The 12324-nt window shown below is 39.5% G+C and overlaps 1 protein-coding gene across 3 annotated transcripts in view; it reads left to right on the top strand.

Annotated features, from left to right (window-relative positions):
- Positions 1-12324, top strand: part of TDP1 (tyrosyl-DNA phosphodiesterase 1) — a 91620-nt gene that overhangs the window by 19666 nt on the left and 59630 nt on the right. For all 3 annotated transcript variants that reach the window (XM_041760011.1, XM_041760012.1, XM_041760013.1), the window contains exons 8-13: positions 2948-3115; positions 3562-3640; positions 5499-5684; positions 6243-6291; positions 8311-8377; positions 9726-9833. In XM_041760011.1, the coding sequence (XP_041615945.1) occupies positions 2948-3115; positions 3562-3640; positions 5499-5684; positions 6243-6291; positions 8311-8377; positions 9726-9833 (657 nt within the window). The remainder of the gene's footprint in view (positions 1-2947; positions 3116-3561; positions 3641-5498; positions 5685-6242; positions 6292-8310; positions 8378-9725; positions 9834-12324) is intronic.

Genomic DNA, 12324 nt, shown 5'->3' with positions numbered 1-12324 from the left:
GTCTGAATCTGTTTTTCTGGTGAGACCCATCAGTTACTTGCCCCAGTACCTGCTGCATTCTTGCTTGCCTATTTCCCAAATGGTATTAAAGGGAAACTTAGAAGTTAATCATATGTTAAAAACCTCCCATCATCCCGAGTTTATTTTTCCATAAAAGAAATCTAAATTAATGCCTTTTTAGAGTATTTAACATGTTCATATGGTCATGAATCTCCAAAAGAAAATTTGAATTTGAAATTTTTTCATGCTTTTTAAATTATTTTATTACTAACCCTTAGTCCTTGGTATACTTATGCTAGCTCTAGTCTGAGTACTTTTAGAAGAGGGGCTTGGGTTTTTGTTGTTGTTGTTTTAAGGATTTGTTCCACTTAAGCTCCTCCTCCTGACTGGCTTTTATTGCTTTTTTTTTTTTTTTTTTTTTTTTTTAAGCCATTTTGTATGTCTCTGCCTTCGCCAGGGTTAGAAGAAACTTAAGTATTCATCTGGAACCCTTCAGAGTTCACTTATTCTCCAGTCTTCCTCCCCCCTGCCTTAATGCTCCCTGCCACTGCCCAGGCTCGGCCAGAACTCTTCAGTCCAGGGCATGTGAGCTCTGACAGAGCCTAAGTCACACCTTTAAGCTGAACTGAAATACAGGACCTTCTAGCTTCCGTCCTGTGGGCTCACTTTGACTCCAGAGTACCCTCCTCCCTTAATACCAGACCGCCCCTCCAGTTTGAAAGGCAGGCTTTTCCCCCCAAGCCCAGTATCTCTGTGTCTATCTCCACTCCTTTCCCTACCATAGCAAGGGGCTTAGAGCCTGATCTAAAGATTTTTTAAAAAATTTTTAGTGAAAGGGACCATACAAGCAGGGGTAGCGGGAGGAAGAGGGAGAAGCAGACTCCCCACTGAGCAGAGAGCCTGATGTGGGGCTTGATTCCAGGACCCTGGGATCATGACCTGAACTGAAGACAGACACTTAACCAACTAAGCCACACTGGGCTCCCAATCAGCTGAGTTTAGGGTTAACTACACCATTGCTCCTCCCAGAGCTTCTGAGCTGCCCAGTTGGGTTTTGAAACTCATCAGTCTATGGAGTTTTGGCACTCGGTCTCCTGTGGCTCAAAGAATCCCACCCATGGCCTCCAGCTTTTTTAGAGTGAAACTTGAGCCAGGATGCTTTAGGTCTCTGGGATGACTGCTGTGGAGGAAGGGATTAAGGATAATGATTCAGGTTTTCTCCTGTACTGAAAATTTTGGTTTTGTTTGCTTTTTAAAGATTTTTGAGAGCTCAGCAGGGGGAGCAGCAGAAGGAGAGGCAGAAGCAGGCTCCTTGCTGAATAGGAAGCCCAATGTAGGGCTCAATCCAAGCACCTTGGGATCATGACCTGAGCTGAAGGCAGGTGCTCACCAACTGAGCCACCCATGTGTCCTGAAAAAGCCTTTTTTTTTTTTTTTTCTTTAAATTGACTGGTAATAGCCTCACATTGTTTAAAACTCAGTTTTAAGTTTTCATACCCAAGGGTATGAAATCTCCAACTTCCCTCTACCTGCTACCTGAGAATAGGGTACTGTTATTGCACAGACAGTTCTAATCTCTCAAATTTGCATTTTTGTGTTGTGGGTTATAATTTTTCTTCAAATGCTTAAATGTAGTCCTTCTGTGCAACTTTCATGGTTGGTCTCCTAGTTATTCTCTGTTGGTGCTGTTCTGCTATGCAAGTGTTCCAGCCATCCTTCTTAGCTGCTGGTCGGTCTGCCTGTTAATTTCTCACTTTTAAAATTATTTGGCTCACGGTAATTTCACATTTTACTTTGTAAAGTGCTAAAAACACCTCACATTCCGGTATCCTGGTTTAGAAAGTTGTCATCTGTCCTGTTGCTCATCCAGACAGTGCTGTGAATGAGCCCCTAATCCCGGGGAAGCCAGAACCAGCCTGTGGGCTCTGAATTGCTGTTTGTGAGGGGGAGACGAATAAATCCACCCAGCCAAGCGTGCTCATCTTATAGGTAGAGAGGCAGGCGCTCAGAGGTCATTGAGCTGCCCCCAGATGACACAGCCAGTTAGCAGCCCAGAACCTGGGCTGGTCCTCATGTAACAGTGTTACACCTTGTACAAGGGATCCCCTCACAATGGGAAGGAAAGGTGTGACCTGCCTCCCTGCTAAGAAATGTGTGCAGAGGTTTACCTGTTTGTGACCTATCATGGAGCCCTTCACAGAAGGACTGGGTTTTGATGCAATTTTCCCACTTGCTGGACTATAGACGTTGGGCAAAGGAACTTCTTCTCCTTTTGAAAAGAACTGGCAAAATGAAAGATGTCTTTAATATGTTACTGGGTTATTTGAAAGTCTGAGGTTAGTGTGAATGTAATATTAAATGTGATAGCTCCTCTTTGCAGACACCAGAGAAGTACAGAATATGAAAATACCTCAAACTGCTATAGCCTATACATCATGAAAATGCGTTTATTGAAATTAGATTGCACCTTTTCCTTAGTGTAGGTAACCTTTTCCTACTTGGCTAAAATGCTACATGGATGTAACTTAACTTGCTGGGGTTACTATAGGTGGCAAGAGTTTGCTGTGCCAGTTTGAGATGCAGCTATTAGCTGTTGTCACTGGGTCTTGGCAGTATGGAGGTGGTGACGGGGGTAGAGAATAAGGAAGGTGTGGTCAAAGAGGGAGCTGAGAGCATGGAGTCATGAGAGGTGGGCAAAGGCCCGATTTTAGTGAGTCCTAAACTCACGATCATGTATTGAAAAATCATTCTGAATAACTTGGAAGTCTTTGGAGTGGTGTGATGGGATTTATGCTTCATGTTCCCTAAGGATCCACTCTGCTTATCATGTGAACACAGGAAGTGAGATTTGCCTCTTCCTTAGGGTGAATGTACAGTCAGCACAGAGGTATCATTGTGATTGATTGCTTTCCTGACTGTTAAAGAGTTATTTCTTATTCTATTCCAGAATATGGTTGAGCCCCTTATACCCACGGATGGCCCAGGCAACCCACAGATCTGGAGAATCAGCAACACATTTTAAAGCTGATCTTATCAGCTATTTGATGGCTTATAATGCTGCTCCTCTCAAGGAGTGGATAGATACCATCCACGAGCATGATCTCTCAGAAACCAAGTATGTATTGTTTGGGAACTTGGGGTTCTTAAAGTGGGTGAATGTAGATACTGCGTTTCTCCCAAGGTACCACTGCAGGGGCTTTGGAAAGAGGTAGAATGATATTTGACTGTCCTTTATACCAGGTGAGCAGGTCCTCTCACTATCTGCATCTCCTGGATCTGGGGCCCTAAAGTGGAAGCCAATAATCTTCCGGCTAATCATAAGCCTCCCTCTGGAGTACTCTTAATTTCTTTGCCTGATATTTTACACCTTGTGGGTGTTGCAGCATGATTTGATGGGCTGGAAAATGAGTTCGGGATCCATTACTGTTCTGAGGAGGCATCACAAGAAAATAGGTGGTCTCTTAGAATATCTCATGATTAGTTTTTTGTGTGTATTTTGTGATTTGGGGATCCACAAAACACATCACTCTGTTCTATAACTTGTATTTTATATCCTTTTAGTGTTTATCTTATTGGATCAACCCCAGGACGCTTTCAAGGAAGCCATAAAGATAATTGGGGACATTTTAGGCTTAGAAAGGTAACAGAATTTTTACTATCTCTTTAAATTAATGTGTTTTTTTCATTTATAATATATTTTGATGGCAGCTTCATAATTAAAACAATTCTGGGTGAACAGGCTCTTGATAAGTTGTCTGATTATAGTTTTCAGTAATTTTTAATGTTTACCTTTAGAGGTATAGGCTGCTCTAAATGGCAAAAGTATAAGGACTTCTTTAGTTATTATAGATTTTTCATGCAGCTATCATAGCTTTTGATTTCAGGATATGAAGGATTAACCTACAAATTCAACAAAGAACAAATACTATTTGAGTAAAGGCTATGACTGTGCTATAATGTATTTTATTAAACCAGTGCCTTTTAAGTGTTATTAACAAAAGAGGCCTTTGCTGCTGGTATAAAAATGAACAGAGAAAAGCCTTTAACAAATTAAAACAACAAGCAAGTTAAAGGTTACAATTTTCTTCATCTCTGTTTAGGAGACCTATTACTAAAACTAATAAATTCCTGAAGTGGCTTTCCTAAAAGTTTTATCTTTTTTTCTGTGAAGTATTTGTCACGTAAGAATTACCCTTGGTTAATGAAACTGTTTAATTTTCCTTTTTTGAAGTTAGCTGAAGGCAGATAAGATCTTGAAGCTGACGGCTTGATGTCAAGAGGCATTTAGAGCACACTAGCTAAATACATAGCTTAGAGGTAGATTCCCATACCTGGGTTCAAATCCTCACCTGTTTACAAGTCATGTGACCTTGCCTCTCCTCTATAAAACGGGCCTAATAACAGTACTTTACTCAAAAAATGACCTAAAGATTAGATGAGCTAGAGAATACAAGGCACACATTGAGCCTTCAGTGTGCTGGTTGGTGGCTGTCAGCTTGTGGACTGATGGTGGAGATAGGCTACGTACTAACATACAATACATGTTGTGTAGAATCATTCTTCCTGGGGGATCAAGAGCATCTGAGTTTTCAGACCACTTCTCACAAGCTCCTGTGGCGTCACAGCTGCCCTCCAGGGAAGACGGGAATGGTCAGACTTGTTTCACTGATCTGTACATGGAAGCATGGGGCCGTGTCGAGGGCCAGGTAGCCGTTCAGGGGCTCGAGCACCAGAACAGAAACTGGGTCTCGTAGCTTTCAGGTCAGTCCTGTTTCTTATACTGTGCCGTAGTAGAGCAGAAACTGAGAACTAGGCTTTTTGGTAAGCATGATTATAAATATTAATGCCTAAGCAGTGTTAAGAAAAATAATACATGTTAAACCAGCCAATCCAGTCAGAATAATGTGCTCCATTGGGACAGGATCTACAGCTTATTTTTCTTCAGCCTCTTGGTAGTAAGATAGTACATGTTGAAGTAGATAAATTTTCCAAATATTTCTGGATTGCCTCTGCTGCTCTGCATAAGTATCAAAGCAGGAAATGCAGATCAGGCTTCCTGTAGTACTTCAGGTGTTCCATATATATACATAAATATACTTATTGTTTTAGAGCATTACTACATCGAGCCCAAGTGTTAAAGTATCTTTCAAATGATAAGAGTCAAGATCATACAATAGTTCATATTTTTTAGGTATCAAACAATTACTTCAAGGCAGAAATCTCATTTCATATGGCAGGTCAGTGGTTTACCTGACGTTCCTACTAAAAGGGATCTTTTAATAAATTTGGTTTTGCTTTAATACAAAACAAAGAATTTTGGAAGAACACTTCTGTCCACCTACTCCATTAAAGTATTTTTAGTACTTCAGGAATATTTTCCAAAAAGAGAAAAAGTGGGTATGAAATTGATATCTAACATTTTTAGCATTTTTCTGTTGGCTAGGGGTTCCAAAGGCAGAAAACCTTGTTCTGAGTTGTTAAAGCTTTTCTGTTCACAGCTTCTGAGAGAACACGCCTCATCCATAACTAAAGGAGAGTCTTGGCCAATAGTAGGTCAGTTTTCAAGCATTGGGTCTATGGGAGCTGACGATTCAAAATGGTTGTGTTCTGAGTTTAAAGAAAGCTTGGTGACGCTGGGGAAGGAGAGCAGGACCCCAGGGAAGAGTGCTGTTCCTCTTCATCTGGTGAGTACTCTTCCTGGAGAAGAATGAGAATCTGTCCTCTTCAGAGAGGTTTCATTCAGGGATTTTTGGATGGAAACAACAGTATATCAGTACCGTTGTTTGTGATCAAGAGGCCCTCGTATCCTCTGCTGCTGGGATAGTACTGTTTCCTGCAGAGCTCATTTCAGCCACACACCAGCCTGTGACTTTTTTCCATTCCTTCCTCCAGGTTTTCAAGCCAAAGAAAAAAATAATTCGATAAAACATTGCCAGCAGAATTCTGAGCATTATTAGAGACTTCCGAATTAATAATCTTGCCTTGAACTCAGTGTTACTTTGGCATTTTTGAGGAAACTTTTCTCATCAAATATGTGTGTATATACATCCTATGGTTAATAGAAGTTCGATTTTTCCATACAATTAAACTTCAAGTTTAAAGTACATTTTTGAAGTTTTTAAATGAAATATTTCTGAGCTTTTCATTAAAAACATTCCTTTTAAGAAAGTTTCTTTAACATGGTACATTTTGAGTTTTGTATTTTACCCTTTTTAAAAGAAATTTTTTTCCTTTATTTTTAGATCTATCCTTCTGTGGAAAATGTGCGGACCAGCTTAGAAGGGTATCCAGGTACTTGGTGGAAAATGTCCTGGTTGCATTTATGTGTGTGTATCCTTCATAAATGTCCTGGTAGACTTCATAAAACAACCAATAAAAATGCCATTCCCCTTGAGAAAATAATTGGTTAGAAATTTGGAAACTATTTTCCCTTAACTGGCTAAGGATCATAGAAGTAGGTTCTATTGAGTGGTACTATGTTCCAAAGATGGTTCCATGCTTTGGGGCAATTTTAGTACATCATTGAATCCTCACAGTAACACTATGGGGACTTGTTCTCATTCCTACAAGGAAGATGGTCCCTTCTGCCAACAACGGGTTGGTTGTCCAGACAAGGTGTCTGGAAAAAAACCCACCTTTCCCTGATGCATCCTGCTTTTCCAGAGAGATTGACATGCTTTTCTCTGGTCTCTCTCTATTCTCCCTCCTTGTGTCTGTGGTTCTGTGTGATTCTTACAGTTATGAATCCCAGATATATTTAAGGTCCAGAACTACTTAATCTGGGGATGAACCTTTGGTGTTACCTAACTGATACTTTCTAAGGCACTTCATCTGGAAATGCCAGGATGATTTTGTAAGGAACTTTCAACCTTGTTTGCTGTTTTCCTTATACAGTGCTGGACACTAAACTTCTTTTTGGAATCCAACAGCCCTCCAGATAGCACATTCAAGAGGCAGTAACCAAAAACCCAAACAGGGTTTGCCTCTGGAAAAAGGAAATCTGATTGGCATTTGCTTGTGGCTGGAAGCAGAATGCTCTGAATTAGACTAATTTAGTCCATTTATTGCTTGTCAAACTAGACGTGACACTGCCAGAGAAATCTTGGTAAGGTTTAGAGTGTGTCTGCCCATTTCTTGCTACCTAATGGCAAAGCCAAAATTATTTCACTGAGACCCAGGAACATGGTGATATGTTGGTTGGTTTTGTCTTCTCCTTTCCCCACTTCTGATAAACTGGATTCATTCAAAATGTGGTATTTAATGGGGAAGAACACGATATTTTCCATAAAACTATTTTGTAACTGGCCCTGAATACGTTTAGTTATTTGCAGTAGAGGATACAGCATGCCTTATTTGATGACTCAGAAATTTAAAGCCCTTTTTGGATAGATTATTTATGGAGAAGTTCCAACATGTGTTTGGAAAGTCACTGGTGAATCTATAATAAAACTTTCCTCCTTTCAAAGATGAACAGAAACTGGCTACTAATCGTGTTTCCACTTGGAACTGTATCTGTTTTCTATGCAGGAATATGGCTTTTAGAATTGCTTTTAAAAAACTGTCTGCTGAACTTTCTTTTTTCCTTTTTAAAGATTTATTTATATATTAGAGACAGCATGAGTGGGAGGTGTGGGGTGGGGGGGTTGAGAGAGAGAGAGAGAGAGAGAGAGAGAGAATATCTCAGTCACCATTGAGCGTGGAGCCCAAGGCAGGCCTGGATCTCATAACCCTGAGATCATGACTGGAGCTGAAACCAAGAATTGGACATTTAACCACCTGCACCACCCAGACACACCTGAACTTTTAATTTTAGTGATGGCTCTATTCCATTTGTAAGAATGTTTATCTAATACAAACTCTGGTTGGAAATATCAGAATGTAAAAGGTAAAGGAAGCAGAAGGACTGAGTTTTCATCTTAGTCTGCTTCCCTAGGTATCCTGCTCTTGGGCAAAAATGGAGATGCTCCAGAGCAAAATAGGGCTAGAATTTCTCAGATGCAAGAGGACTACAGGCCAGAATTCTTTGTGGTTTTTCAAACACTTCAAATCTGTCCTATTACAGATGTTTAAATTACCACTCCTGGGTAATTAAATACCTTTTCTCTTTTCAGATTATAAACACTTAGTATTTAACATGCATCCATAAGAAAGGAAACCCAACTAAGGGAACATACCTAATACACATATCGACCTTTTCTTTGAAAGAACTATTTCCTAGGAAGAGGTTTTGTTTTTTCAGTGTTTACTATAGATTCTTAATGAATGATCCTCAAATTATTTTCTATAATACCTGTTTTCTTCTTTTAAAAGCTGGGGGCTCTCTTCCCTATAGCATCCAGACAGCTGAAAAACAGAATTGGCTCCATTCCTATTTTCAGTAAGTAATTGGATTAAAATGCTGCTATTGCTTCTTTAGGAATAAGAATGTTATTTATGTCTGTTTTTTTAAAAAGAACCTTACATAATATAGCTGTATTTTTTCATCTACATATGTTAGTGATAGAAATAATTTAAAACCAGGTTTGAACATTATTTGAAATAGGTTTTTAATACCAAAGAATAAAACAGATCTGTGAATTTTGTATTTAAATATTGGCATGCAAATGAAAAAAAAAGATGATGTTGGGTAGTTTAGAATTTATGTAAGCAGCATTTTTAAAAAACATTACTGACATAGTAGTACACTTTTTAGGTATACAAGACAGTGATCCAGCAGCATTTTAGTTCCTGTTTCCAGATTATACTTCTGTCTGCACCTGTACATACTGCATGATTGCAAGTTTGCTGAGGGTGGAATCCACACCACTTTCTCCAGGAAATGGGATCATATTTGATTTGTTATAAGGGTTCAGTGAATAGTTGAATAGTTGAATAGGCAGGTGAAAGGAATGTCTTTCATCATCATCATTCCAGTGTGCCTGTTCTGCATGTTCTAGGCCAATCCCTGCTTGCTTCAGGCACTTACTACACCTGACCACTGGAAGCAAAGGCAGATTGCATCTTGGTAGCTTACAGGCTAATTCAGCGTGTCACCGTAGGCCTCTTGGGAGGTTATTCCCTACAGGGAACGTTTGAGCTCCTTTCATGATTCATTTAAGTGAATTTATGGCTAAAGGAATGATCTGCCTAATTCTGGTCTCAGCATCTTCTCTTGAGGGCCCGGCCTCTTTTTGCAACAAGGATTGTTGCCTCATGATGTCGGCCCTTATTACCTACAAAACCTACAAAGTCCTGCAACACGGATGGATGTCAGCCTTGGACTGAAGTGTTTCTGAACTATCCTTCTGCTTTTAAACTTTGTTTTAATGGTTATCCTGTTGACATTTTTCCCATTTTGTACTTTGAAAAAACGTTTCCTGAGCCTATACTTGGTGTAACACACTATGGGAGCATAATTCCTCTTTTTAAGGAGTTCACAGTCCACGTAGGAAACAAAACCTGCACATATGCAACTGAAAGCACAACAGAATTAATAGACATGAGTATATACATGTCTTCCTGACCAAAAAATAAAATAAAATAAAGGAAGGCTAGATACCAAAAGGTCACAGTGCTTTATTACACTGTTCTCTGCATGGAGATTAATAAAATATCAGAGGTCCTGTCACAGAACTGTGTATCCAGTGTTTTAGGTTATAGGATTTTGCTTTTCATGAAGCTTTCTAATATTAGGCTTATGACAGACTTATATTTTCTTACTGGTAATGGGTCTTTCCTGTCACTAGCAAATGGATGGCTGACACATCTGGCCGCAGCAATGCTATGCCACATATTAAAACATATATGAGATCCTCTCCAGACTTCAGTCAAATTGCTTGGTTCCTTGTCACAAGGTAAGTAGTGTGTGTGTGTGTGTGTGTGTGTGTGTGTGTGTGTGTGTGTGTGGTTTTTTTAAAGATTTATTCATGAGAGACAGAGGGAGAAGCAGGCTTCCTGCAGAGAGCGATGGAGGGACTCAATCCCAGGACCTGGGATCACACCCTGAGCCAAAGGCAGACACTCAACTGCAGCCACCCAGGTGCTCCCAATAGTCTTTATATTCTTGATGGGAAGAGCTTTTATTAAAATTTGTTTTGAACTGCTCTGAATACTGAATAGGTTTCCAAAAAGTTGTTTTCTAAATTGTCATTTAGTTTTCAAAGTGTATGTATGGGTTGAGCCTTATTTAAATAAAAGGCCCGTGACTTATCTCTTTTAATGACTGTAATCATTGCCTGATTTTGAGTCTTGATATTTATAAGGTTTGCATAAAGTTTGCATTTACTCCTGTTACTTAATACTTTAGTAGTAGGAATTAGGCAGGTTAACATATGGGGTAAATACAGAACAAAAATGATACGGTAAAATTAGTATTCCTTAATTAATTTTTCAATTTAAAGATTTAGTATATTCAGACTTGTGCAACCATCACTATAATTTCTGAATTTTCATTACCTCCTATAAGAAATGCCCTACCTACTAGGCATTCCTTTGTCTATATTTATAGCAAGGTAAATTGCTCTTAGTTCCTGACTCCTAATCTGACCAAAAGCCATTAGGCATCTCTGAATGATTTAATAACACAATTGATGTTGTTAGTAATAATTAAGGTACGATAGAGTAAGATAATGAACAAACTCTTTAAAAAGCCAATTAGAAACAAAATGAAGTCCCTTCCCTAACTTATGGAAATTAATGGTCACACTTTTCCCCTGGCTCAGGGTAAGGAACTGTGACCTGAACAGGGTTAGTGGTATACATTAGATGCTAGAGTGGGCTTCTGCAAAGCTTTTGAGACACCATAGTATAGTGGAAAGACACATATTTGAGTCCTAAATATTTAAGATGCTCTCCTGTCATTTCCTAGCTCTGTGAACTGATGATGAATCAGTAAGACTAGGTGACTTATCTACCTGCTTGCAATTCTGAAATGCTACTGCCGGAAACATCTGAATAGTGGGCCAGTCTTTCATCCCAAGGGCTACTTAATTTATAGGTTGTTACTTTGTGTTGAATACCTTAAATTTGATGTTTTTCTCCATCTGGTCTGACAGGATTCTCGCACAGTGTAGGTCATGTTCTAGGGCTCTACCCATGATAGTCCCCCCCCCCACACACACACACACCCCTTTTTAAACTAGTCAAGGTTCTTCCTGAACTCATGCCACTTTGCATGAATGTTGAGTTGAATTTGAAGGCTATATTTCCAACTTTAGTTAAAAATCCTGATTTTTCTCAAGCAAGATAGAGAAATAAATCAATTACTTGGTAGCCTCGTGTTATCCTGCTAGGAAGACTGGTGCTTAGAGAAATGTACCCTTGGTCTCTTTCTACTTCACTGGAAAAGTTGAATTTACTGTTTATTTTGGGGATTGTTTTCCTCAGTAGAGTTAAAAGATGGATGTGTTGCACTAAAGTTGGATATTTATTGATCCTGTTTTAAGAGTATGAAGGGAGGTTGAGATTTAACATCAAGTAATCCTCATCTAAAGGCAAAGTTTTTGTAGTTGCGTATAATGAGGACATTTGTTCAGCTCTGGGAATAGAGAGCAAGATGTGACCAATGCCACAGAGGCTGCAGAAGAGATGGGATGCTGTATACTAGTTTACCTGTGTTAGGACCTAGTGGAAGCACCCTTAGAAATGTATTATCTGGTTGGGGTGGGGTCGGGGTAGGTCAGAAGCCAGCTAGAGCTAAGGCAGTGGTAGTTCATGTAGGCCTGGAAATACACCTAAGAGTAAACCAGATAGATTGGAAGGGGAGGGAATCTAAGCAGAGGAAGGGGGCACAGAGGCCATGGAGACAGAAAAATACATGGGGCTTTCAGGGAACATCTGAGGGAGTCTGCAGCTGGATGAAAGAAGAGACTGACACACCTTCAGAATGGACTTTGACAAGCTAGGGCATCATAGGTTCTGAAGTCCAGAAAGCATCCGCTGTCCATTTTTTATTGAATGTTTGTCTATTTTATATGCTATGAATGACTGTTTTCATATTGGCTGAATATTACTCAATTCGACTGGAAGTTAATCTGTTAAGAATTTGAAATTTGTCATGGATTTATAGCTTCTAATTGTATTCTGGAATATATAAGCTAAAAACTATCAACTTATTACCAAAATGTATAAAGATTTAGAGCAACTATTTGGTGAATTCAATGTGCCAGACACTGTCCTGAGCACTTTTCATGTTCATTTAATTTTCACAGCTGGTTCTCAGGGACTCGGAGAATGGTTAGCTAGGCTGCCCATGGTCACTCAGTAAGTGGTGGAAGCAGGATTTGAACCAAAGGGATTTGACTCCACAGCTGCCACCCTTCACCTCAACTCTGATGCCTCTTCTAA

The sequence above is a fragment of the Vulpes lagopus genome, chromosome 6 (genome assembly GCF_018345385.1).
Source record: "Vulpes lagopus strain Blue_001 chromosome 6, ASM1834538v1, whole genome shotgun sequence".
In the NCBI taxonomy this organism is placed as follows: domain Eukaryota; kingdom Metazoa; phylum Chordata; class Mammalia; order Carnivora; family Canidae; genus Vulpes; species Vulpes lagopus.
Note: the sequence above shows the minus strand (reverse complement) of the source record. Positions and strands in the feature narration are given on the sequence as shown.